General features: G+C 37.5%; 2 protein-coding genes across 5 annotated transcripts in view; both read right to left on the reverse strand.

Annotated features, from left to right (window-relative positions):
* The window catches only part of crebbpa (CREB binding protein a), a 56,848-nt gene extending 36,985 nt beyond the window's left edge, over nucleotides 1–19,863 (reverse strand). For 3 of the 4 annotated variants that reach the window (XM_051094513.1, XM_051094515.1, XM_051094512.1), the window contains exons 1-2: nucleotides 19,033–19,863; nucleotides 1,521–2,167 (exon numbers count right to left, since the gene is read on the reverse strand). In XM_051094513.1, coding sequence (XP_050950470.1) covers nucleotides 1,521–2,167; nucleotides 19,033–19,111 — 726 coding nt within the window. In that variant the 5' untranslated portion in view covers nucleotides 19,112–19,863. The remainder of the gene's footprint in view (nucleotides 1–1,520; nucleotides 2,168–19,032) is intronic. The other variant, XM_051094516.1, reaches the window with a different exon arrangement.
* A 1,869-nt stretch (nucleotides 19,864–21,732) lies between these two features.
* The window catches only part of adcy9 (adenylate cyclase 9), a 50,657-nt gene continuing 44,462 nt past the window's right edge, over nucleotides 21,733–27,927 (reverse strand). Inside the window, exon 10 of the mRNA XM_051094518.1 lies at nucleotides 21,733–27,615. Coding sequence (XP_050950475.1) covers nucleotides 26,331–27,615 — 1,285 coding nt within the window. The 3' untranslated portion in view covers nucleotides 21,733–26,330. The remainder of the gene's footprint in view (nucleotides 27,616–27,927) is intronic.

The raw sequence follows: 27,927 nt of genomic DNA on the forward strand, positions 1-27,927 counted from the left end.
ACCTTTTATGGGCATTTTAACCTTCAAAAAGCCATTTTTTCTAAAAGTGTGCATCATCTTTTGAGTCAGATTCTTACATTTGGACTGTTACCAAGTAAATTAAATCAGTATCAACAAAACTCATCTTTGCAATGCAGAGGAAATACAGAAACTGCATCTGAAATGGCATTTAGATGTATTTACACACTGTTTAATGCAGGTCATGAATGCATTTAACCTGCGGTTACAAATGCACAAGTAATGTTTTGATATTTTAAACATAAAACATGTCTGGAATCATTTTTGTTGGCGAAATAAACAAAAACAGGCAATACGGTGTCTAAAACGTAAGTCTATTAATTTTTGTTATAAAAATCAATATCACATTTGTAATGCTGGTCATTTTTGAAGAAGAAAACCATACTCTTTGTGTGATATTGATTAACTATATGAAGAGGAATAAATCTATACTTTTCTGTTCGGTTTGATTTCTTTCAAAATACTCTCAGACCTTTGGGGCCGTGAGTCAAACAGGCCCACCGAGTTTCGTACCGATCGCCCTCTGTCAACTTTGTCTAACTGGTGCTCAAACAATGGCGGCTGTGTTTTTTGAGATAAGCAAATGTAGACACTTGTGGCACATCGGACCAAGACTGAGCAATTGTCTTGTTGATAGGACATATGGTTGCGCAAACATAGCCATTTTTATGGGGTTTTCTTTCCCTCTTATAGCACCACCAAGTGGCCAATCTCCACCCTTTTTTTTTTAATGTGACCTCACACTGACCTCTTACATAAGTGTTCCGAGTTCCGTGAAGAACTTGGCTCTGCCCCTTTCAAATGTTTTTCAACCGTTTTTGGATAATTATTGATATTCACTCTTCAGATAATCTTTCTGCACTGGTTTGGTTCTGATTGGCTGAAAAACCTAGGACTAGTTCGCAAAAGTAGTTTTTTCAAAAAATGCAAAATACCCGAAAATTTCGCCAGGATCACGATTGAATCCGAGGCGTGCATTTTGTCCAGCGGAACCAAGGATTTCAATGACATAACATAATGACATTCAGTCTGCAACTGACGATTTAGGAGTTATGAGTGATTTGGTACTTTTGATCACTGTAGCGCCCCCGTCAGGCCGATTGGTCCAAGCCTTGGTCACATTGTAGGCAGTGTGAGTACTACCATCCCTCCAAGTTTCAAGTCTCTACGACTTATGGTTTGGTCTGCATGATCAGTTTTACGTGGAGATTGCTGAAGCTATGCACTTGAACCCCTACAAACATGCTGTTATCAACCAGGATTGTTACACAATATGCCAAGATTTTTATGATTGTTTCGCTAGATCAGCCCTTTGAAGCTGTATTGAAACCTTTGGACCTTTAACCCATTTAAGTCCACTATATGGAGAAAAATCCTGGAATGTTTTCCTCAAAACCTTCATTTTTTTCAACTGAAGACAGAAAGACATGAACATCTTGGAGTGAACTAATCCTTTACAAATCGAAAAGTGAAACCACAGCAAAGGAAACTGGCCAGCTCACCTTGTTGATATTTCCAGCTTGTTGGGTGTTGATGCCCATTTGCTGCGCCCCCTGTGTGAGCGTCTCTGCCAGGACACTCCCCGCTCCTCCCGGTGCCGCCGCCCCCGCCGCTCCTCCCGCCCCTACGGAAGGTGCCACCTGCATGCCGGCCCCCTGGTACTGCATCCCTGGCGCTCCCCGACCGCGACCCACAGACCCGAGAGTCCCGTTGATCACCTGACCTGGCTGTCCGGCCGCGTTCTGTCCCATCATGCCGCTGTTCAGCATGGCCTGGTTAAATCCTGTGCCGAGTCCCATGCCGGCTGAGCCGGCGTTATTGCCCTGCGTCCCAGGAGTGCCGCCTGGTTTCTGTGTTTGAGAGGGATGGGAAGGGGAGCCCTGGCCCAGGGGACTCTTTCCAAGCCCACCCAGCTGAGGTCCGATGCCACCGGGCTGCGGACTGGCCGAGTTCATCCCGGCGCTGCTTCCTGGCCGTAGGAGCTCGGAGAGCTGCTTGTGCTTGGCTGCAGCGTCGGGGACCATGGGGCCGTGACCGCCCGTAGACGCCCCGCCGTTAGACGACATGGACATCAGCCCCAGGTCTCCGTTAGGTATCAGCTCATCTGGAAGATCGTTCTCCAGGTCATCCCAGGAAAGGGAACCCAACTCTGAGGAAACAAAGAGAGGGAGATATTTAATTTCGTGTGTGCTTATTTGAGGTTGTGAGTTTCTTATTGACCTTAATTCACAAGAATTTGACAAGAGCAAAAATGAGAATTTGATGAATGTCTCGAGAAGCGTCACAAAAACCTAGTTTCTAGGTTTCAATTTGTGTACTTTTATGCAAACTTTGGGAAACTGCATAAAAATTGCTGGTTGGGAATTGTGCATATATGATCACTTGAGGAAGATATGTGTTTAATCAGCAAGATGACATGCAAGTATGGTGTAATTATTAAATTTAATAAATGCTTTATTATTAGTAGTAGTAGCAGTAGTAGTAGTAAATAAAATGATGTGTATATATTTTTTTCAATACAATTTGTAAAAAAAAAAAAAAACACCTTTTTTAATTATTAAATTAATTATTATTATTGTTATTATAATATTTTTGTTTTTAAAAATTAAAAAAAAAAAAAATGTCCTATTTTGAATAAAGTTATTATTATTAAGTAAGTATAAATAAGGATATTAGTATATATTTCTTTTAATAAAAAATAAAAATAGCAAAAAAGTGATTTTTTTAAACTATTAAACAAATTATTATAATTTATTACTTTTTTCAACAACAACTGCAAAAAATAAATTATTATCATCATCATCATTATTAAATATGTATATACACACACTATATTTTTATTTTTTTTTCCAAAAAAATATTAATTATTAGACAAATTATTATTATCATTATCATCATCATTATTAAATAAGTATATACACAGACTGTATTTACATATATTGTTTCAAATAAAAAAAAATGCAAAAATGATTACTACTGTTTGCCATGTTTACTAATTAAGTTTTAATATTTTTCGAAAACCGCAGGCAGTGTACAGAACATACTGCATAGTATACTGCAAACTAGTAACAGTAGTTACAATGTAGTGTACTACTGTTTGACTTTGTTTACTACTGTTAAAGTTTAGCATTGAAGACAATATTTTTTATATCTTTGGTATAAGTAACCTCAAAACAAAAAAAACAAAAAAAAGATTTTCAAAATGGCAAATTCGACTCAGCATTCCTGCTAAATAAATATGCTGTCAACTCTGACTAAGGTCTATTAAATTTCCTATTATGAAGGCTCTAATGAAAGCAGTGGTTTTGACACCCCGAAAATATTGTTTTAGCAGCTCCACGCTGTGAGGAAAAAACAGCAGAAAGAGAGCTGTAGTCTAAATCAATATGCCTGCATGAGGCTCGATCCACCGCTGAGTCTGCTAATAGCTTTAATAAATCCACCTCGTCTACTAAAACCTGCTAATGAACCACTCACACCTTATACACACACACACGACTGTGCGCTACAGCAGAACAGCTGGAAGGAAGGAGACGTTCCCAATCACGTCTGTGACAACGAGAGGCTATCGGCAGCTGTTAGCTGAGTATGTTTAGTAGAGTAAATGCCACTGACACAACAGGACAGATGCTAAATGATGATATCAGCACTGATTCAGGTGCTAAATTAATGGTTTTGATAATGATTCAATTCTAATTACAACGAGCATGCTTAAACTGCTTAAAGGCAGTATATAGTACATACTGCATACTATGCCAAACAAAACACAAAGTACTACTCTTTGTATTACCTGATTTTAAATAATAGGTAGTATATACAGTACATACTGCATACTATGACATACTAGTGAGTGTTAAAGCGCCAAGGTAGTATACTATTCTTTGTAACGTTTAATATTTAGATTGTTTCTCATACGTTTTTTCTAAAATCACTGGTAGTACACAGTACATATTGTATACTAGTGAGGTTTAAGATACACTACAGCATACTACTCTTTGTAACAATTACCACTGAACACCATGTCACATGCTAAATCATACCTTGCATACTGCATAGTATACCACACACTAGTGAGGTTTAAGCGTCAGTGTAGTATACTATTTGTAATGTTTAAAATATTAGATTGTTTCGCATGCTGTTTTCAAAATCGCTGGTAGTATACAGTACATACTGCACACTAATGAGGTTTAGGCAACATTATAGCATACTATTTGTAACAATTACCACTGAAGACAAATTACATGCTAAATTATACACTGCATACTGCATAGTATGCCGCATACAACTGAGGTTTAAGCGTCAGTGTAGTATACTATTTGTAAATTTTAAAATATTGTTTCGCATGCCATTTTCTAAAATCACTGGTAGTATACAGTACATACTGCATACTAGTGAGGTTTAAGCAACAATATAGCATACTACTCTGTAATGACTACCATTGAAGACAATGTTGCATGCTAAATCATACGTTGCATACTGCATAGTATGCCGCATACTTCTGAGGTTTAAGCGTCACTGTAGTAAGCTATTTGTAACATTTAAAATGTTAGATCGTTTGCATGCTGTTTTTCTAAAATCACTGGTAGTATACAGTACATACTGCATACTAGTGAGGTTTAAGCAACACTATAGCAAACTATTTGTAATGAGTACCACTGAAGACTGTTACATGCTACATTATACGTCGCATACTGCATAGTATGACATACTAGTGAGGTTTATGCATCACTGTAGTAAGCTATTTGTAACATTTAAAATGTTAGATCGTTTGCATGCTGTTTTTCTAAAATCACTAGTAGTATACAGTACATACTGCGTACTAGTGAGGTTTAAGCAACAATATAGCATGCTACTCTTTGTAAGTATTACCATTAAGGACCATATTACATGCTAAAATCATACATCACATACTGCATAGTATGACACATACTAGTGATGTAGCATACTACTAAATGATTACCATTTAAGACCGTTTCGCATGCCGTTTTTCTAATATCACAGGCAGAACCATTTTACATGATTTTAAATCCTATACTGCATAGTATGCTGCACTATAGTGAGGTTTAAGAATCAATGTTACATACTACTTTTTGTAATGTTTACCATTTAGGGCTGTTTTGCATACTGTTTTAATAAAATCACTGACAGTATACAGTACATGCGTCATAGTATGCCGCACACTAGTCAGATCATATGGCAATTTAGCATACTACTGATTGTAACATTTACCACTGATGACTGTTTCACATGCTATTTTTATAAAATCACAGAGTATACTGTTGAAGACTGTTTCACATACAATTTTTATAAAAATCACAGGTAGTATACAGCACATATTGCATACTTTACTGTACACTAGTGAGCTCAAGCAACAATGTACCATACTACCGTTTGCACGTTTAGAAATTCACAGTACATACTGTATCGTATACTGCATACTAGTAAGGGAGTGTGGTAATGTAGTGTACTACTGATTGCAACGATAACCACTAAAAACTGTTTCACATGCTATTTTTTATAAAATCACAGGTAGTTTATAGTACACTAATGAGCTCAACCAACAATGTACCATACTAACGTTTGCATCATTTAACACTGCAGACTGTCTCATATACTATTTTTATAAAATCACAGGCACTGAACAGTACATACTTCAAAGTATGTTGTACACTAGTGAATTTAAGCTGTTTGTAACATTTATTATTGGAAGCCTCTTTTACATCCTACTTTTAGAAAAATCACATACTGCATATACTGCACACCAGTAAGGACAAGCGATAAATGTACTATACTACAGGTTGCACATGCTATTTTTAAAAGTAATAGGTAGTACAATACCTACTCCATAGTGTGCCAAACGCTGAAGCAATGCACGATCATTTGTAACGTTTACTGTTGAAGACAGGTAGTATACAGTACATGACAATGTAGCATACTACCGTTTGTATTATTTACCACTGTAGAATGTTTCATATACTACATTTATAAAATCACGGGCACTAGTACATACTTCATAGTATGCTGTAAACTAGTGAATTCAAGCAACAACGTAACATACTATTGTTTATAACATTTACTGTTGGAAGACAGTTTAACATACTATTTTTCGAAAATCGCAGGCAGTACATACTGCAAATACTGCACACTAGTAAGGACAAGTGATAATGTAGTGTACTATTGTTTTACATAAATTCTTAAAAATAATACGTAGTATGTACAGTACCTAATACAAAGTATGGCAACATCTTAAAGACAAACAATTTAGACAAATATCACACTATACAGTACATACTACATTGTATACCACCAAGAGACGATACAGCATACTACTTTCTTTTTACTGTTGAAAATGTTTTAAATCCTGTTTTTTGAAAATCGAAGGCAGTGAGTATACAGTACATATTTGCATAGCGAGGACAACTGACAATGTACAATACTATTGTTTGTGATGTTAACCACTGAAGACTCTTTTGCATGCTATTTTTAAAAACAATAGATAGTATGTAAAGTACACACTGCATAGTGTGCCAAACTGTATCAATTACTATTTTTTAGAAAATTGCATGCAGTACACTAGAGTGTGGTAAAATGACAACTAGCCTACTGCATTTGCAATATTTACTATAGCAAAACATGCTATTTTTATACAAAACAGTACGCAGTACATGCTACACAGTATTTCACACACTACTTTCCCATGAAAGTAGCTTATGTTTTGACAGCCCTGAAATTTTGTTCAACTTTTACACGGTGTTTCCCAAAGCAGCACTATGCATCTATCTAACTCTGATTGAGATGCAGCACGGGTAGCGCCGAGGTCGCACCGGATCGAGAGTAAACACAGACACGCTGCCAGACACAGCAGGTGCTAAACATGAGGGAGGCAAGAGTAGGGATCATCCCTTTTCTTTCGATTCCTCACGGGGCGGCTCGCTGTTTAATGACCCACATCACAGAGCCAGACTCGTGCAAGTCCTCGCTTACACACTCAGCTGTCTAGTGCCGACGTCCCGCCCCCTCCGTGCTTGGAGCCGAGCCAAAAATGCAAAGCGACGCACACGTTCGAAAGCACCTTGGAGTCCCAGCGGGGATCCAGAATTCTCCCTCAATCATCGCTGAAGCTTGTTATAGTGGCTCCGGCGGAGGGCTATAAATAGCGGCAGCAGACCACAGCTGTCGTTCACAGCGTCTGAAAGATAGCGGGCCGTCTGTGCTGGAACAGGTGCGCCTCGCTTGGGATTTCACTCGGATGGGGAGGATAGCAATGGATGCATACAAACTATGATTTTTAGCTTGGTCATCCATCTCTGTCACTCTCAGTCGCTCCCTAAACTGTTTAAATTACTGAATTTAAGTGTTTAACATCGTAGGTTGTTAAAGGAAAGGTTTATTCAAAAATAAAAATGATATACTTCCTTCTCAGGTTTAAGAGTGTTTGCACACAAAAGACTGCGAGCACGTGCCGGCTCTGAGCAGCAGACCGGGTTCAGGTTTCACAAGGCTGTTCAGGCCAGACCTGCTGCTGATAGACAGCAGTGGAGTGGAAAGAGAGACGGAGGGAAATCTTGGCACCGTGGTGGAAGGTTAACACAGGGCTGGTTTGGTCACATGGCTTGCCACTAAAAGTTTTTATTGGGCTGAATCCCATCTTGTTAAAGTGTAAGGTTTCCTGCTTTCATCCCAGTTTACAAACACTGCATTCTCTCGAAATCCCTGCTTTGGTTGTACAGATGCTTTTCACTAAGTACTTTAGGTTACTTGAAAGAGAAAATACACAAACGTTAACATATGTTAGCATAGCTCACCCAAAAATGAAAATTACCCCATGATTTACTTACTCTCAAGCCATCCTAGGTGTATATGACTTTCTTCTTTCAAACGAATTCAATCTGAGTTATATTAAAAAAAATAAAAAATCCTGGCTTTTTCAAGCTTTATAATGGCAGTGAATGGGTGTTGAGATTTTTAACTCCAATAAAATGCATCCATCCATCATAAAAAGTACTCCAGATGACTCAGGGAGGTTAATAAAGGCCTTCTGGAGCAAATCAATGTGCTTATGTAAGAAAAATATCCATATTTAAAGCTTAGTGAGAATATGCTTGTCTTGTGAGAACTAAGTTTTGTTTACAGCAAAGGAAAACCAGTCTCCTCTCGTTTTACATTGAAATCCTCCAACATTTTTCTTCACAAATTCTTGTTTTGTACTTCTAAATTGCAACTGGTGTTTTGCTCTTTCCGCACTCATCGCTACGTTCGCCTACGTCATCCGCTACGTCAGCCACTCTCTTGTGAACATGCATATAACAGTTAGTTAGAGATTATGGTTTATAACACTTATTTTGGTTTTTTTTTCTGACACATATGCATCTTTTTGTTTCAGAAGGCCTTTATTAACCCCCTGGAGCCATGTGGAGTAGTTTTTATGATGGATGGATGCACTTTTTGGGGCTTCAAAGTCTCAACACCCATTCACTGCCATTATAAAGCTTGGAAGAGCCAGGACATTTTTTTAATATAACTCAGATTGCATTTGTCTGAAAGAAGAAAGTCATATACACCTAGGATGGTTTGACGGTGAGTAAATTTCATTTTTGCATGAACTGTCCCTTTAAGTAGTAGTTTTGTTTAAATTCAATATTAATATGTCACATCAAGAGGGCTTTGAATTATTGCTTGAATTTCCTAATGAAAAGAACAGAATTTGAAATCTGAGACTTTTTAAAAGTAACAAAATACAAAGCTTAGCCTATAGAAATTTATTAGATGGGAGGCGCACTATGTAACATTACTGTAACATCAACTGAAAACAGCATAGACCAAAAGAATGAGTGGGATTTAAAAATCGACATTGGTTCATAAAAATATTCTGTATGTTGTCTTTTTTCCCCATAATTTATAAAAATCTTTAAAAAAATAAAAATAAAATAATAATAATAATAATAATTATACATATACATACATACATAATATATATATATATATATACACATACATATATACATATATATACATATATATATTAGAGATGCACGATATTGGATTTTTGCCGATATCCGGTATGCTGATATTTTTTCATCTCATTTTGGCCGATACCGATACCGATATATATCATTTTATTTGGAAAGTTAGTTTTTAACAATAACTTATTTGTTAGGATTAAATAAATAGTAATGAGTGGTTTACATTCAATCCCTTCTTTTTCATCAGTAGACTAGCATTATTTATTATCTGAATTTTGTGAATTATGTTCACTTTTGCTATGTTATAAGCCGAACTTCGGATGCTTTCACTTTCGAATTCACAATCTGAATACAACATTTCAAAACGAAAACAGAAAAGTAGAACTAAACTGGGTGACTGTGAGGGTGCTTTGCGGGACATGAACAGGACATAATTCATTGCTACAATTTCTTAATTCGTTCCTATGATTTATTAATTTATTAATTTGTAAAATGAGGGAACGAATTAATATGTAGTATTAACGAATTGTTAATTTATTGCCACGAAGTCTTTTATTTCCCACACGCAGTTTACCCGCATAAATGATACGACAACATGGATTAAAAGCAAATGACAAGAAAACAAACCTGCGAAATTAAAGGGTGAGACGGTGATGATTTGTGAAAAGAAACTATAAATATTATTAAGTTTGTGGCAATTCGTGACCAACCGGGAAAACAGGACACACAGCCGCTTATGGCTTTAAATGTATTGGCTCGAATGGCATGAATCCAAAAGTATGGTCGCTACTAACATTTGCCTGCTAACCAATTATTTAACTTATAAAGAATGCTTTGTACCTCACTTGTGTCATATTCACGAAAAATGTTTCATAAGAGCAACAGCGTGTTTTGCCGTTGCGCCGCCGGAGAAAGAGAATTCACTGACCGCGCGCCGTAATTACTTTTTATTTTAAATGCAGATCATGTCATGTGCAAACACAGCCATTGGGTTTCAAAATACAACAAAGAGCACCATAAAACCATTTAAATGTGCATTTAGCGATCTAGTGACTGGATATGAAACAGGCAACAGTAAATTATCCCAAATGGAACAACGGCGCGTTTTCTCCTACAGCCACTGCTGCCACTGCACGTGCTATTGCTATGCATCATTCTGTATGTGTATTCTCAGTTTAAATGCAGCGATCCAAAACAGTGAATCTACTCCTCATTCAGTCAAAACTTTGCTTCAAGAATGAGCCACACTGCTGACATGATCTAATCCCTAGCACACCCTTAGCACGTGTGAGTTAACATATTCATCTTATCGGCAAAACATATCGGCATAATTTTTCATATCGGGCCGATGCCGATATTTACATTTGAAGTCATTATCGGGCGATTCCGATATCAGTCCGATAATATCGTGCATCCCTAATATATATATATATATATATATATATATATTTGACCCAGAATTCAGAACTTCTGGTCTCTGCCAAGAATCACTATCACTAATTCCTATGATTTTTAGCTTCAGGGGTATTATTTAAAAAAAAAAATTTACAGCAAATTCAATTAAAGCAAATTCTGAGATACTTTTATCATGTAGACAGCACGTTGTACTTTTGTAAGCATTCACTGAAAGAAAGAATTCTCAAAAGCAATCCCCATCAGCAAGCTGACCTTCAACAAACTTCAAGAAAATGACATTCACAGACTTTATTTCACAATGCTCATTTATGAAGTCTATTAAACTTCTGCACAACAAAAAGTTAAAATTCACAGTTTTTTAGTGGACTTGACCATGAACTTCACTAACTGTATAAGGCTGCATCACTGAAATGTCTCAGCTTCTTAAAAAAATAAATAAAAAACTAATTCTTTGGCCTTGTCCACACATTTTTTTGTTTGAAAACGCATATTTGTCTCTCCATTTTGGCCTTCTGTCCACACTGAAATGGCGTTTTGTCAAGGAAAACTACGCTTTTTTAAAACGCTCTCCGAAGTGTGAAACTGTGAAAACCACGATGCACGTTTAGTCATGTGACGCATGTTGTATCAACAGACATGTGTTAATATTGGTAACTGTGCCTGTTATGTGCTATTACTTCCACACTGTTGCTAAAGATATTTACTTTGTACACTCTTCATATTGCAGTCCCAAAAAGACGACGATTGCTGTCCTGTGGTATATCAATAGGGCAAGAATGAGTGAGCAGTGACCTTTTATGAGGATTTACACATGCACATTGAGGCGAATTTAAAGTTTTCTGATATTTCAGTGTTGATGAGAAACTTTTGGAATTTTTGGAATGTGGACAGAGTGTTTTAAAATGAAAAACTGTTTTCAAATGTATACGAATTGTAGACATAGGCCCTGTTTACACTAGTGCGTTTTCCTTTTGAAACAGCGTTTTCACTGCGTTTTAGAAACAATCTCCATCTACACGACTCAACTGAAAACGCATGTCACATGACCATTCATTAAGGTACAACCATAGATACGTATAGGTAGATATCTACCTTTACATATCTATGGGTACAATGAGCATGATGTTATTGTTAACACGGACACAGAAAACCTGCAGTTTTCAAACTAAGACGGGTCTGGAGCATTTCTGAAAGTCTCCATTTTCAAGTTCAAAGGTTATTTTAAAACATAGTCATAGCCTGAGTTAGGACGTTTCTGTAACACAGCTCCTGAAATGCAACTTGCCAACTAGTACTTCAGACAACCAACTCAAAACATGCACGTTTTCATAACAAATACACAACCCGAGTTAGTCACTAAAGAACCCATGCTGTGCTCTTCACATTTGGCTGGGCTTAGAGTGTGTTTTCTCTAAAGACGGTGGATTTAATTCGCTCTGACTGTCCTGTGAAGTGTTATCACTGCTGAGATGATCCAGCAGGTCTGCGCTCTCAGACTAAAACACCACTAAATGACCCCACACAATAGGGCGACTGGTGTGCCGTGTCAGAATCACTCTAGTGGAATTTCTCCAGCCCTCTTGATTCGGCTCGACTTCTGCAACACATCAGTTTGGACGTGCGATGGGTTTTAAAGGGCTTTCATTTAAGAAAAGGAAACACACGCACTCCGTTCTACTCCGTCTGTCACCCAGGAAAGAGCTGCTGTACCTCAAACAAGCAAAAAGCTCACAGCAGATCTAGAACGACATGTTGAGCTTCAAACAACAGCCATTTGAGAAACGATTTTCAGCCATTTCATTATAACAGTCCAAATGGAATCAAAACACTCTTTCCACATTTTCTGAAATGACCGTAGGGAAAAATCTGTAAAACTTACGACATTGTATTGGTGGCCAAAACATCACCCGAAAATCTTTAAACGAAGACGCAAGGATGGGGAACACGTCAAAGTTTCTACAGGCTCCGTGTACCCAGTTATATCCTTGCAAAACTGTAAGTGCGTTTCAATCACATACTTTCACGCTGTTCTATGCTGTTTTGTAGAATAAAGAGTTTGAGTAGTTTGTTCACACTGAAAATTCCAAAGAATGTTGGACACTTCATGCAGTCAACTGTCGCATATTAACTTACATAGGGGCTGTCAGATTCACTAGACAACTGCACGGTGCATAGGGAATCAAAGGGGTGGGAAATTTCCAGAAACTTTCCAAAAATTTCCCCAAACCTTTCCAAAAAAATCCTTTAAAGTTGCCAAAAATTCTACAATGTTTCCAGAAATTTACCGAAATTTTCGACCTCTTTGTAAACACTACTTTTCACAATAAGTTAAACGACAAGTTAATATAAGAACAACTGACATGCTTAGAAAGCTGAGAAATATTAAGTAACTACGCTAAACAACTGTGACTCTTCTATTTCACAAAACTGTAACAGTGACCACAAAAAAAATGTACATTAATTTTACATCATAAAGGAAGCGCTGCTCGCAGATTTGAAGTATGATAGTAAGGATCTTGAAATGTATTAAAGCAGTGAATCTGGTACAAGCTAAGCTGTAAAGAGGCTGAATTTAGAGACGCAGCTCATCAAAAAGGCTGGAATACACTACGAAACTTCTGCCAAAATTTTTGCCAAGACTTTTGCCTTGATTTTGCGGTCTGGATGCTAGTTTTGCCGAAAGTCAGAGCCTAAAATTTTGGTAGTGTGTGATCCTTATTCGTTTAACTATTTAGTCGCTTTAACCATTTGAACCTTTTGCCTGTTATTTAGACAATGCAGAATTTGTGGACACAATCAAGGAACCCAGCTATAAAAACTAAATTTACTAAATGACGTCAATCGGGCAAATTTTGAATGAATAAATCAAAAGTAGGGCTGCACAATGAATCAAATTCAAACCATGACACATATACTAGTATCCGTGACTTATTCAAATATGCATTTTCTGAATTTAGGGAAAAAACTGAATTTAGGGAAGAATAAAATGGATAGTGCCCTAGGCTGCTATCTGTCCACACGATAAAACCATCTTTGAAAAATTATGTATTAGAATTCATCCTCCTCTGACCACAGCCACTAACAATTATCTCTCAAAAATAAAAGTTCTAAAGGTTTTTTTTTGCAGAAGAATTTTGAGTTCCGCAAACAACCACTTATTCTTAGTGTGAAGAACATCTAAGGAACCTTATTCTTAAATAAAGAAGCTTTCATCCTATGGAAAGGTTCAATGGATGTTAAAGGGATAGTTCACCCAAAAATGAAAATTCTGTGATTAATTACTCATACTCATCTCAGTTAAGTATTTAAATAATACAATTTAAATACTTTTTAAATCTCAAATGCTCGTCTTGTCTTACTCTGCCTGTTCGGGTCCAATCGTATTTTCTCCCTCAACTTCAAAAATCATTTCAAAATCATCCTACGTCGCTGCAGAAGTACTGACCCAGTCTTTGCAAAGTGAACATGCAAAGAAAATCAAACAACCTTAACAAAAAAGGTAAAACAGTGATAAAGGACAATTTTGAAGTTGAGGGAGAACATGAGATGGGAGTTTTGAGACATACCCTAACTGTCATGAACCGGAAAAAAAACATAGAGGTAAGGAAGAGCAAGACAAGACGAGCGTTTAAGATTAAAAAGTATATAAATTGTATTATTTTTATGAATATAACCGATTGCTTCGCTAGATAAGACCCTTCTTCCTCAGCTGGGATCGTTTGAAACTGCATTTCAAATTTTTGGAAGTTTTTTTTGGCATTTTGGAAGTTCAAACTCAGGGGACCATATCAGTCCATTATATGGAGAAAAATCCTGAAATTTCTTTACGGCTGAAGAAAGAAAGACATGAACATCTTGGATGACAAGGGGGTGAGTACATTATATATGAATTTTTGTTCTGGTGGTGAACTTCTTTCATGTGTGGTGCATTTGGAATAGTACTTTATAAAGAAGGTTTATAAAGAAAAAGTAGTTAGACTTTTAAGTTGACTAGTTAAAAATCGCAATAAAAAAAAAAAAAAAAAAAAAAAACCTGAGAATCAGTTAAACATTCTGAAAAAAACAAAATTTTAATTTTTTGCCATATCGTCCAGCCCTATCTCATCGCTTAATAAAATTACAGATGAACCACAGTTGTCACATAGACTATTATAACAATGTTTTTACTACCTTCCTGGGCGTTGAATGTGTCAGCTGTGTTGCTGTCTATTTATGGTTTAGAAAGCTCTCGGATTTCATCAAAAACATCTTAATTGTGTTCCAAAGATGAATGAACGTCTTACAGGTTTGGAACGACATGAGGGTGAGTAATTAATGACAGAATTTTTATTTTTAGGTCAACTATCCCTTTAAAGATTCTTGATAGAACCAAAGATACCAATAAAGAACAGTTACCCTTTAAGAGTGTATTACAGCTAAATAAACAAGTTAATTAATCAATTAACTACAGCAGTTGATGATTCTCCAATCAAATCACCCACAGCCATCAAAACAACTCCTCTGGCTATATTCTTTGCTCTGCACGGTGTTTTAAAGTACGTCACAGCTGGAGAGATCTCTCTAAGCGAAGGCATATGTGTGAGTAAACTAACTCTGCAGAAGTGTAAGTTTCAGCTGTTATGTGGCCTGTTGGAAGTGTTAGTGATGTTGCTCTTTTAGCTGATTGCTCACTAGTTGCCTAATCAGTCTTAAAGAGATAGTTAACCCAAAAATGAAAATTCTGTCATTAATTACTCACCCTCATGTCGTTCCAAACCCGTAAGACCTTCGTTCATCTTCAGAACACAAATTAAGATATTTTTGATGGATGCTGCATAAGACAACTGACACGTTCAAGGCCCAGAAAGGTAGTAAGAACATCGATAAAACAGTCCATGTGACATCAGTTCAACTGTAATTTCATAAAGCTACAAGAATTTCATTTTTGGGTGAACTACCCCTTTAAGGAATCATGTACCATTAGACAATTAGGTTTCAGGTTCACTGTACCAAAATAGGCCACGTTTCTTAGGAAGGGGGCATTTACATGTTATTGTGTTTTAAAAAAACAGCTGGAGTGCAATGAAACAGAACAAAATGCAAACGTTTGAGATGCATTTTTACATGGAACGTGGGAAAAACTGCAGGAGACATGACGCACTGGCCAAAGCAGTCTATCTGAATGTAAATGATGCTTTTAAACTGAATTTTCCTATGGATTTTTACAATGCAAACAGGTAAAACACAGCATACTAACTGAAATGTCAGCACTAAAAACACCAAAAAAAACATCAGCCTCACTAATTTACTAGCCAGTGATATTTGCTGTATTTTGTCTGTTGATTTCCAGGAAAAACTCATCAGTAATCATTAGGGCTGGGCGATATATATAAAAATTTGATATCTCGATATTGTCTAATTTTTTACGATATTCGATATACATCTCGATATGTTTGCATTTGCTTTTAAATAATAAAAAAACATGACTTTCTTTTGCCCCATTTAAAAAAAAAACAATTTTATTCAGCATTCACAGACGCAAACAATACTGTCGAGATCTAGTAACAGAACACAGACTGGTTGAGTGACACTTTCATTTTGATCGCTACACTCCATCTTAATTGTTTGTCTGTGTTTTCAGATTATCGTCGGTGCTTCCGCAACGAACAGTGAGCTTGTGTGCATGGTTGCCAGATTGCTTAAAATAAGCAAAACACCGCGCATAAAATGCATCCTTGTAACAGCGAAGCTCTGATTCGGGGATTTGAACGCTTGATATCTGGCAACCACACTCACGAAAGCTCACCTCACCTCACGTCTCTTGCACGGTAATACATAAGGGTATGTAATATCGGACATTCGCAGCATACTTTTGGGAAAGTATGCTACAATTTGAAATATTCAATATTTAGGATATTTTCAAATTTTACATCGTCGTTAAAATTATTGCGATATTATCGCTAATATTCAATACGTCACCAAGCCCTAGTAATCATTATGCATGTTACCTAGAAAATATGTTATCTGTTTGTAATCGTATTGAAAAGCCCTCAACACCTCAACTGATCCAAATTAAATGGACAGTTTACCCAAAAATGAAAATTTTGTCAATCACAGACAGCAATGCAACTGAAATGTTCCCAGACCCAGAAAGGTAGTAAGAACATCATTAAAACAGTCCATGTGACATCAGTGATTCAACCATAATGTTATGAAGCTACGAGAATACTTTGTGCGTAAATGACTCCAGTCAACAATTTCTAAGATGAAGGTCTTACGAGTTTGGAACGACATGAGGGTGAGTAATTAATGACAGAATTTTCAATTCTGGCTACAGCACATGTGCTGAATTTTCAATCGGAATACAAAACGTAAACAAAAATGGGAGTTGGCTTGCAAACTTTAGGCTTGATATAAACAGAACGTTCAGAATATAAACGTAAAAAAATTCCCAGAACTTGCTACAGAGAACCTTTATTAACAAAATATTAACTGCACGATCTGATGATGAGTTTTCAAGAGCTGGGCGTGTGGAAAAACACTTCACTATTCTACAAAACCAAGATCACATCACTGTACTGCTCAAATCCAAATGCTGGAATCGTTCAAGCCGATGGTGGAAAAACACTTCCTGAAACAAATTACACACTTCACCTGTCAAAATAATCATATCACGAAGCAATACGGCCTGAACGCACGCAGGCAAGATGGATGCTGAAGCGTGAGAAGGTCCAACAAGCACTACTTTGTGAATGAACATCAGAAGCCAGAGGAACAGGTCTCCACAGGTGCAACGAGACTTCTCGGCTATCAAAGCGAGAGCTCAAGTTTACATACAAACACACAAGCTGCCCGAGGACACAGATAATCAGACACATTACATGCTGATTAGTAGAAACGAGGGGATGTTGAACTACGCAACCTTTATGTGTGATGAACTTTTAACACATTTGAGCGCTAGTCACTGTATGCATGATCCTAATCTGTAGCATGCACACTGGGGCGCCACAGCATTTATGTGGTTAATGACAGCTGAGATGACACTGGCCTACGTTTGTTGCAGGTATGCAAGCTAATATAATGAAGTACTCTTCTAACTGGGCAGTAGAGTGTTTTCACGACACCATATTGGCAGCACGAACCGAACTAAACTCGCATATTTCATGATTACTGCTGCTGAAAATGATCAGTTATTGTCATGTTTTGGGCTGCACTAATCGGTCAGATCAGGAAAAACATTTGGACGAATATAGACTGCCAAAAGTTATAACAAATCAAGGAGAAGAGTACAAAAAACTGTCTGAGGAACAAAAGGCGTTTGTTGTTGGCCAAACTGAACCAGACAACATGTGTTTGTCCTTATTTCCAGTCAGGAAAGGTAAAATATTAGGCTAACGTCTTGATTAATACTGCTTGTACGTATCTTTACCACCTATTAACTTTTTTTAGTTTGTCAAAACACTGCGCTCCTTCACGCTTTCTAAGTGCTTCTCTATATGATTTAGAAGTTTCCAAACATTTTTTTGTCATTTCGTCAACATAAATTAGCAGAAGAACCTATTCAGTAGTACATTAATCTTGCAGTCAATGCTGTTGTTTACATCCGAGTATATACGCAACGTGACACAAACCCTCTACACAGGTTAACTAGTCGAAGCATACAATTATCTCGACTTGCAAGCTAACAAACAGCACAACTGCAAGTCTCTGAACTCTGTGTTTAGCTTCATAACGTCTCCAAAGCGCACTCAATACGTTTTTGTCCTATGTTTAGATGCGCATTCACGTTTACGCGTTGGTAAAGCGACACGGTTGGTCATGTGACCCCAAAAGCGGTGCCCATGAGAGGCGACCCGATCTGTGTACAAAAAACGTTTTTTTTTTCTAAAAAACCAACATGAATATCCGCTTCATGACAGATCTGTCAATTTAAAAGAGCTTTAACAACGTCAAACGCCTGGTAACACATGGTAAAATGCAAATGCTGAAACTTTCTACCGCGTGAACTTCTTTGAAAGCAATAATGACTGGGTTCACAGTATCATAGCGGCCATAAACTAAAACTTTCATTTTCAGAAACTGTCCCGGGACATTAGGACAGGTCTGTCCCTGTCTTTCACGCACTTCTTTCAGCTGGAACTCTTTCCACGTGCTGATCTGAAACAATCCTTACGGATGAATGTTGACTGATGCAATGCGTTAATAAAATGTCATCTGTGCCTATCAGATGCACAGCAGTTGCATTTTATATGCACAAAAGCTCTCTTACTTGATTCCTAAACTTTAGAAGCACTATTCTTACAATGCCATTTTCACTAACAGCCTAACTAACCTCCAAACTGTCATTATTTGTAAAACTCTAATAACTGATTTTCTTCTGTAAAGCACAAAATGTGAGTCACCGTTCAGTTTTAGCCTATGTAATAAAAGCATGGAATGAAAACTCGTTTCTCCTTCACTGTCATAAGAGTTTTCAACAACATGAGGGTGAGCAGATGATTTCATTTTGAGGTGAAGTAAAGCCGACTGGACTGTTTCTGGACTCGTTTGACAGCTGCGTGACACCTGGTGCGTGAACAAACGTGTTGTAGTGCTTCGTAAGAGTTTATCAAGTGAGTATTTTGCAGGTTTGGGATCAGGCCTGCTGGACTTTTACCTGGAGCGTCTGGAGCAGGTGCTGTCAGCTTCGCTCGCTTCGCGCTTGGAGGGCCACCGTCGAGCACATTTTCAGCCATTGCGGTTAAAAAATGAGCTTCTGGCCGAATGTTGTGGGGAAAAATTGCAAGTGAAGGATCCTTTCGTCAAAAAAACAGATGTTACCTTACTTTCTGTGAAAGACGTGGGGAGTGTGGAGCGGCTCGGCGGAGGATTTTCTCAAAAAAGCAGCAACAGCGCCCCGCGTCGCCACCACCATTCACCCCATGATAATCCAACACCCAACACCCACATTATCATCGTTATATTACCGAGAGAAAACGCCTCCTTTTCCGCGAATTCAACGTTAAATCCCAAATAAAATATCCAGAGGAATCCTCGCGTGCGAGCGTCGTTAATTTTGCAACGGCACTCGATCCATTTTCTGACGTCAATTTTTTCCCTGCAAAAATCGTCTGGCTCCGTGAAAAAATGCACGGTTGCATAAAAATGAGATATTTCTGCAAAATAGTCTCCTCGGCGCTGTCTGTCCTCCAAAAGCGTCCGGTAAACAATACCCGCTCGGAGCGAAATACGGACGCAAGCGCCGCTCTGAAGGGGAAATCAGATATACGAGGGTTTTGTGTCCGACGAACGCCGATTAAATCCAGGATTTTTCGCCAAAAATTCCTTCGCGGCGATATAAACGTGTCATTTTCCGCTGAACGGTGTCGTCAAACCTCGATTCGGATGCTCCGCGTCCAAAAATAAAAAATAGTGCTCTATCGAAATCCTGATTCCGAGCCGAGACAAGATGGCGGCTGTTGATTCCTTCGATACAAAAAGTTTTTTTTTCTTTTTCCAGATAGACGGAGCCGAGGGGGAGGGGGAGCGCGCAGCGCAATCACGCCCTACGTCAAACCTGTTGTGAAGACGCACAGCGGCCGCTGGAGGCAGTCGACGACCACAAATCAGCACGCGACCTGTCAGTTACGCGTCGATAACTGCTATTTACCTCAGTAATCGTACTGGGGCGAGGATTTAAAAGCGTTTTGAACAGTATTACAGTCTGCTGTTAAACGAGTTGTTGAGAAGCAGTGGAAATTACACTGTTTTTAAATACATAAACACATTATGTTCATATTTTATGCTTATTAAACACATCTTTTCTGATATTGCTTAAATATCCATTTAAAACATTCGTAAGTAATCCCTTGCGAAAATTAACCATGGTATTTGTGACCCTGGACCACAAAACCAGTCATGAGGGTTATTTTTTTTGGAAACTGAGATTTGTATCAGCTGAAAGCTGAATAAATAAGGACGATGTTTGGCTGAGGTACAACTATTTGAAAATCTGGAATCTGAGGGTGCAAAAAAATCGAAATATGGAGAAAATAGCCTTTAAAATTGTGACCCTAGACCACAAAACAAGCTATAAGGATATTTTTTTGAAATTGAGATTTATACATCATCTGAAAGTTGAATAAATAAGGACAATATTTGGCCGGGGTACAACTATTTGAAAATCTGGAATCGGAGGGTGCAAAAAAAAAAAATCAAAATATGGAGAAAGTAGCCTTTAAAATTGTGACCCTAGACCACAAAACAAGCTATAAGGATATTTTTTTTTTTAAATTGAAAGTAGCCTTTAAAATTGTGACCCTAGACCACAAAACAAGCTATAAGGATATATTTTTTTCTGAAAGTTGAAAAATTGAGAAAGTAGCCTTTAAAATTGATTCATACATCATCTGAAAGTTGAATAAATAAGGACAATATTTGGCCGGGGTACAACTATTTGAAAATCTGGAATCTGAGGGTGCAAAAAAATCGAAATATGGAGAAAATAGCCTTTAAAATTGTGACCCTAAACCACAAAACAAGCAATAAGGGTCAATTTTTTTTAAATTGAGATTTATACATCAGCTGAAAGCTGAATAAATAAGGACAATATTTGGCCGAGATACAACGGTTTAAAAATCTGGAATTTGAGGGTGCAAAAAACAAACAAACAAACAAACAAACAAACAAAAAAACGTATATTTGTAGCAATAGCCAACAATACATTGTATGGGTCAAAATTATTGATTTTTTTTTTTTTTTTAATGTTAAAAATCATTAGGATATTAAGTAAAGATCATGTTCCATGAAGATATTTGGTAAATTTCCTACCGTAAATATATCAAAACTTATTTTTTGATTAGTAATATTTGCTAACAACTGCATTTGGACAACATTAAAGATGATTTTCTCAATATTCTCTCAAGATTCCAGATTTTCCAATAGTTGTATCTCGGCCAAATATTTTCCTATCCTAATAAATAACAATTATGACTGGTTTTGTGGTCCAAGATCACAAATGTTCAAATAAAGTTCTTAACAATGCATATTACTAATCAAAAATTAAGTTTTGATACATTTATGATAGAAAACTTACAAAATATTTTCATGGAACATGATCTCTTTTTAACATCCTAATGATTTGTGGCATAAAAGTAAAATTGATAATTCTGACCCATATATTTTGGCTATTGCTACAAATATACCCATGCTACTTAAGACATTTGTAGTAAAACTGTGGTTATACATATGGTGTGGTCACTACATTTTACTATAAATCCATGGTTAATTTTCATAAGGGATGTTTAATCATAACTTAAATCACCATTATTGAAAAAAAAAAAAAATTTGTTTCACACATAAACCAGACAGACGCCACTTCTGAAATCTTTTCATTGTTTCTCTACTCTCGAAATCTGACACATGCACATGTATTATCCATTTTGAAACATAAAAATCAAATAAAACAATACATGATATGTACATACAAAGTGAGTGCACTGTGCAAATGTATACAGATTATGCTTTTTGCCTGGATATAACGGCTAATAAATCAATACCCGCTGTGTCTCATGTGCATAAGAACAAATTATTGAAGAACATGTGCTGCTGGAAAAAAACAAAATCACAAAAACAACATCTTGCCCACATTCCACAGCTCTGTCTTGCAGCTTCTGCCCACACTATTTAAAATTCTTTGGTATACACATATTCCCATATATGGCACAAAAATAATTAATACACAGTAATAAAAGCATGTGAAGTCATATTCAAGGGCACGTTTTTTTAACACTCGAGCACCAAAACACTCAAATATGTCTGTTAACCAATTAAGATTTGTTCAATTTTATATAAAACAAAACTGTGATGCAGTGAAAAACGAAATTATTTCTTGATTTTCAAAACTAAAATGCAGAAAACCTACAAGGGGTGCAGGCAGTGGTGAAAAAGTGGGACGATCACACACAAAACTCTTAAAATTCACACTTTTCCATTTTAAAATATCATAAAACTTTAGTAGAATTGAATCCGAGGCACTTTTCAACAGTTAGGCCTTAGGTGCTTGTTATGTTATAGGTGAAACTGGGTTTAAAAACCCATTCCGCCTTGCTTTAAGTGGCTCCCTTTTATAAATATGCCCTTTTGATATTAGGCTCCGTGGCTGCGCACCGATTCATGCACAGCCCCAATAAATACAAATGCATTTAATACAAAACCACATACATTATGCACAATTCATTATAATCAATACTGTCAGCACTGGGCTTCTTTAGCCAATGGAGTGATACAATAACTCAAAGGTGAATGTGTTGGCTGGAAAGCAGTGCACCATAAAACAATTAACAGCAAAATTAAATCCCTTTTCCATCCCGAAAAGTTCCATTTAAAGATACACAGTGTACATTTTCTTAAAAAAGGCTGGAATTATAATTCACATCAAAGAGGAAATAATAATATGATACAATAACATAATATTGCAGGTGTTCTGAAAGCTATTTCGACTCTCTTTTTTACAATTGAGGGAGGACAAAAAAAACAAACAAAAAAAACAAAAAGGCACTGGATGTTTTCCATTTTTGAGAACAAACTAGTGATTGCTCTGTAAACAGAAATAAAGAAGAGCCAAGCTTATTCGTTATACATGATGGACTTGCTTTGAAAAACTAAAATTGCTTTGCTCGTTGATTGAAATGTAAGACGCGTCGCAAGATATACTGTAGATTATTCGTTCTCTAGTGTTCTGAATGCATCAGAGACAAAATCAGGTAAAGAAAAGCAAAGAAATATCACAATCTGCACAAATGTCAAAAAAAAAAAAAAAAATTTCAAGAGCTGTCAAAAATCGGCACAAAAAAAGCTATCAGATACAAATCTTCTAAAAAAAGTAGGCTTTTATACCAAAATTGCAAGCCAATCGCCAGCCATGGCAGCACGAGAACCTTCTTTCTCAAGGCCTGTTATCACAAGTGCACGGTGATCAATAAAAACGATGGCGACGCCAACTTGATCACAGTGAAAACCAACTGATTCGGATATGAAAAAGTTTGAGGCACTGAATGAAATGAATTAAGATGCACTGATAAACAATTCAGCTACAAGATCTGTTCAACCGAACACTTCATTGAAGGCTTCGTTGGCGGGAGTTTACTGGATATTTAAGGTAAAACGATGCCATTAAGATCCTTAAAAGGATAGTTTACCCAAAAAATGAAAATTCTGTCATTAATTAGTTACCCTCATCTCATTCCAAACCCGTAAGACCTTCGTTTATCTTCAGAAAGATATTTCGGATGAAATCCGAGAGCTTTTTGACCTGATGTCCATGTGACATCAGTGGTTCAACCGCAATTTTAAGACATTGCGAGAATACTTTTGGTGCGCGAAGACGTGTTGCGTGAACGTGTGAAGACTGACACAGAAGAGAAGAAACTGTTCAACAAACTTGTGATTTTTCCTTCTTTGCGCACAAAATTGCATCATAATATTACAGTTGAACCACTGATGACAAATGGAATATTTCCCTATAGTTCATTTGGACTACTGAATGTTTCAGTAGCGTTGCTGTATATTCAGGGTCAGAAAGCTCTTGGAAATCATCAAAAATATTTTAATTTGTGTTGCAAAGATTAACGAATGTCTTGCGTGTTTGGAACAACATGAGGGTGAGTTATTAACAAAATTAACATTTTTGGGTGAACTATTCCTTCTGTAAGTGCCATGCTGAAAAAAATAAATCCTGTAGGACATTCCGAGAAACATTAAATTCCGAGGTTAATTTTCTGCAAAAAAAAAAAAAAAAACTCCAAACAGCTTGTTTACAACAAATATACTCTAAATTTCCAAATGCATTACAATCACCGGCCCTTGTGTCCTCTAATGAAGCGCACAGCATGGCTTCTGCCATCTTGATTGCGATTCGACAAATAAGGCTGATTGTGCCGTTTTCCTCATTTTGTGAGTTTAGGGTGCTATTGTGCGTGAGCCGCTTTTACTTCCCATTGATGAAAGCTACATTGTTGCTGCCAGATATAGTGGATATTAATATGAGCATTGTGGACAGAAGTGTCACAAGCTCGTAATTATCTATCCGCCCTTGAATCCTTGGTTTCATTTTAATGTGATGTAAGTGACTGCCCAAGTAGTAGAGCAGTGAAACTAATTCAGTTTATTCATTAAAAGAACCTTAAAGGGATAGTTCACCCAAAAATGAACATTTTGTCATTGATCGCTCACTTTCATGTCGTACCAAACCCGTAAGACCTTCGTTCATCTTCAGAACATGAATTAAGATATTTTTGATGAAATCCAAGAGATTTCTGACCCTGAATAGACAGCAACACAACTACTATGTTCAAAGTACAGAAAGGTAGTCAAATATTGTTAAAATAGTCAAATAGTTTAACCATAAACTTATACTTTTTGTACACAAAGAAACATAAATAATGACTTTATTTAACAATGCGTTGTGGTACTATCACGAACAGTCATTATTTTTGCTTTGTTTGCGCACAAAAAGTATTCTCATACCTTCATAGCATTACGGTTGAACCACTGGACTATTTTAACGATATTTTACCACTTAAAAATTAGATATAATTCTGATGATATCCAAAAACTTTCTGACCCTACACAGACAGAAACGGTACAATCATGTTCAAGGCCCAGAAAGGTAGTAAGGACATTGTTAAAATAGTCCATGTGACATCAGTGGTTCAACCGTAATGTTACAAAGCTACAAGAATACTTTTCATGAGCAAAGAAAACAAAAATAATGACTTTATTTAACAATATGTTGTCGTTAACGCGTCGAAGACACACACTGTAAAAAAAAAATATATATAATAATAAAAAAACACAATTTGTCGAGTCAACTTAAAATTATTTGTTATCCTGCAGACTTAAAAATTCAGCCAACTCAAATAAGTTAAGTCAACTTGAAATGTTAAGTTTTACTGAGTGAAAACTTAGATATTTGAATTGACTAAACAAACAATTTGTTTTGTTAAACTTAAAAGCTGGGCTTGTTACCCAGCTGCCTTAAAATTTTAAGCTGAATGTACTCAAATATCTAAGTTGTCAGTACAACTTAATATTTCAAGTTGACTAAACGTTTTTGAGTTGACTGAACTTAAAATTTTAAGGCAGGCGGATAAATTATTTTAAGTTGAATCAACAAATTGTTTTTTACAGTGCAGAATGATTAAATTGTTGAATAAAGTCGTTCTTTTTGTTTTCTTTGTGCACAAAGAAGTATTCTTGTAGGTTGAACCATTGGACTATTTTAACGATATCTTACTACCTTTCTGTGCCTTTAACATAGTAGTTGCATTGCTGTTTATGCAGTGTCAGAAAGCTCTCGGATTTCATCAAAAATATCTTACTTTGTGTTTTTAAAATGAATGAAGGTCTTACAGGTTTGGAATACCATGAAAGTGAGTAATTAATGACAAAATTTTCATTTTTTGGTAAACTATCCCTTCAAAACAACCTGTAATCCTGTTTCTAATTAGCAACTGGCTTGTTTTTGATTATTTTGTCTCAAAGAGAGAAAGAAATACTGAAATAAATGAAAAAAATAAAATTAATATGGCATTTTTCCACTGTCCACATCTTTTCAAAAAGCCATGCTGATATATTTGATCACACTTCTTTTTCATTTGTTCATCTGACTGATCTTACATATCATAAAGGCACTTTATAAACAAACAAACAAAAAAAAAAACACATATTAGAGAACATCAAAAATATTAACTCTATCCGTTTACCCTCTGTGCTACACTGTGATCCACACAGCAGATGCTTAGCGCATCTATTTTTCTATTTAGGTCACGTTATCAACACATACGCCCTATACAGGCTAATGCTACTCATTGGAACTCCAACAGTTGTGGTCGGAAAAGCCCCGTGAAGGAAGTAGACCGCTGATTGGCTCCTGAAGAAGGTCAGCCGAGGTGAGGAGGAAATCTGAAATCTGCATCACTCCACTGCCCTGAGCTTCGTACGCTCATCTGCGTCTTCATCTTCCTCTGCTTGTAAAGGCGTCTCTGGTCTGGCTAACGGCGCGTACAGTTGTGCTATCGAGGGAGGTTGTGTACCACTTAGCGATGGTGCTTGATAAGGACTCTCGTAATCCTTTTCTTTGAGCTCGGGGACAGGAGAATTGTCCTTAGTGTCTTGGTGCAACTCCTTTGTAATCTGAGACGGGCCTAATACAAAGCCCTGAGGCACACCGTGGCCACTGATAGAGGTGGATGGATTTAGTGGTGCAGCGGTTGTTGTAGTTGTTGCGTTGGCAAGTGCGTTGGGCGTTGGGTCTAAATGCCCGACGGCACCGTCCACCTGGCCTTGTTCCAGGCTTTGCGTGGACCCCGTTCTGCCTTCGTTCATTTGGGGATACAGGTAAGTCCTCATCTGCCCTTTCCCTTTCACGTTTACAGTCCCGCGGTAATCGAAGGCGTAGTTCATTCTGCTGAGCACGCAGTGGCTCTCTTCGCTAACCTGTATGCGGCACTCCACTCCCGTGCTGTCCATGCGGCTAGCGATGTTGACCGTGTCGCCCCAAATATCATAAAGCAGCTTGGTTGTGCCGATGACGCCGGCAGTTAGGGGCCCGTGGTTGAAGCCAATTCTCAGCTTGAACTTGAAACCCAACATGTTCTTGTTAAAATCGTCCACCACGCGCATCATTTCGAGGGCGAAGTCAAAGAGGGCGCGTAGGTGGGCGTGCGGATGTGGCTGTTCCTGGCACTGCTGCCCGTTTAATCCGGACGCTGCCATGTAGGTTGCGCCGATGGTTTTAATCTTCTCTACATTGGAGAACGCAGGCTTGCGCAAGAGTTCGTCGAAGTCTCCGATGAGTTCGTTGAGCACTCGGTAGCACTCTTTCCCGCCTTCGTAGCTCTCTTCGTAGAACTCGCTGAAGTTGACGATGCTCGCGAAGATGACCCCGACGTTGTCGTGGTTTTTAGAGTAGCTCTGGTTCACCTTCAGCTGCTCGGCTACATGGATGGGGATGATGTTACGCAGCAGCCAGTCCGCTTGATCTCGCATAGTCTGGATCTTGATGCGATGCTTGTCAGCTTCCACATTCCCGTGGTAGTGTAGGCGATAGCTGACCTCGAATTCCCGATTGAGGAACCAGACCAGCAGCAGCAGGAGGAAGAAGGAGAGAACGGTCTCTAGGACGAGGAGGTCGAGCGCTGTGGGCGCAGAGTCCAACTCACCTGACTGATCCACTGGGGCACTCTGGTTACTCATGTTCCTGGAGCCAAGAGAAAGAGATTGTAGATCTGAGTGGTCGTTCAGATGCTCAAAACACCTTTTTAATTTTAAGATGTTTTAAAGGAGAACACTTCCAGAACAAAGATTTGCAGATAATGTACTCACCCCCTTGTCATCCAAGATGTTCATGTCTTTCTTCAGTCGTAAAGAAATTATGTTTTTTGAGAAAAACTTTTCAGGATTTTTCTCCATATAATGGACTGTTATGGTGCGCCGAGTCCGAACTTCCAAAATGCAGTTTAAATGCGGCTTCAAACAATCCCAAAGGTGGCTGTAAATGATCCCAGCCGAG

This window comes from Labeo rohita, chromosome 22, assembly GCF_022985175.1.
Source record: "Labeo rohita strain BAU-BD-2019 chromosome 22, IGBB_LRoh.1.0, whole genome shotgun sequence".
Taxonomy (NCBI): domain Eukaryota; kingdom Metazoa; phylum Chordata; class Actinopteri; order Cypriniformes; family Cyprinidae; genus Labeo; species Labeo rohita.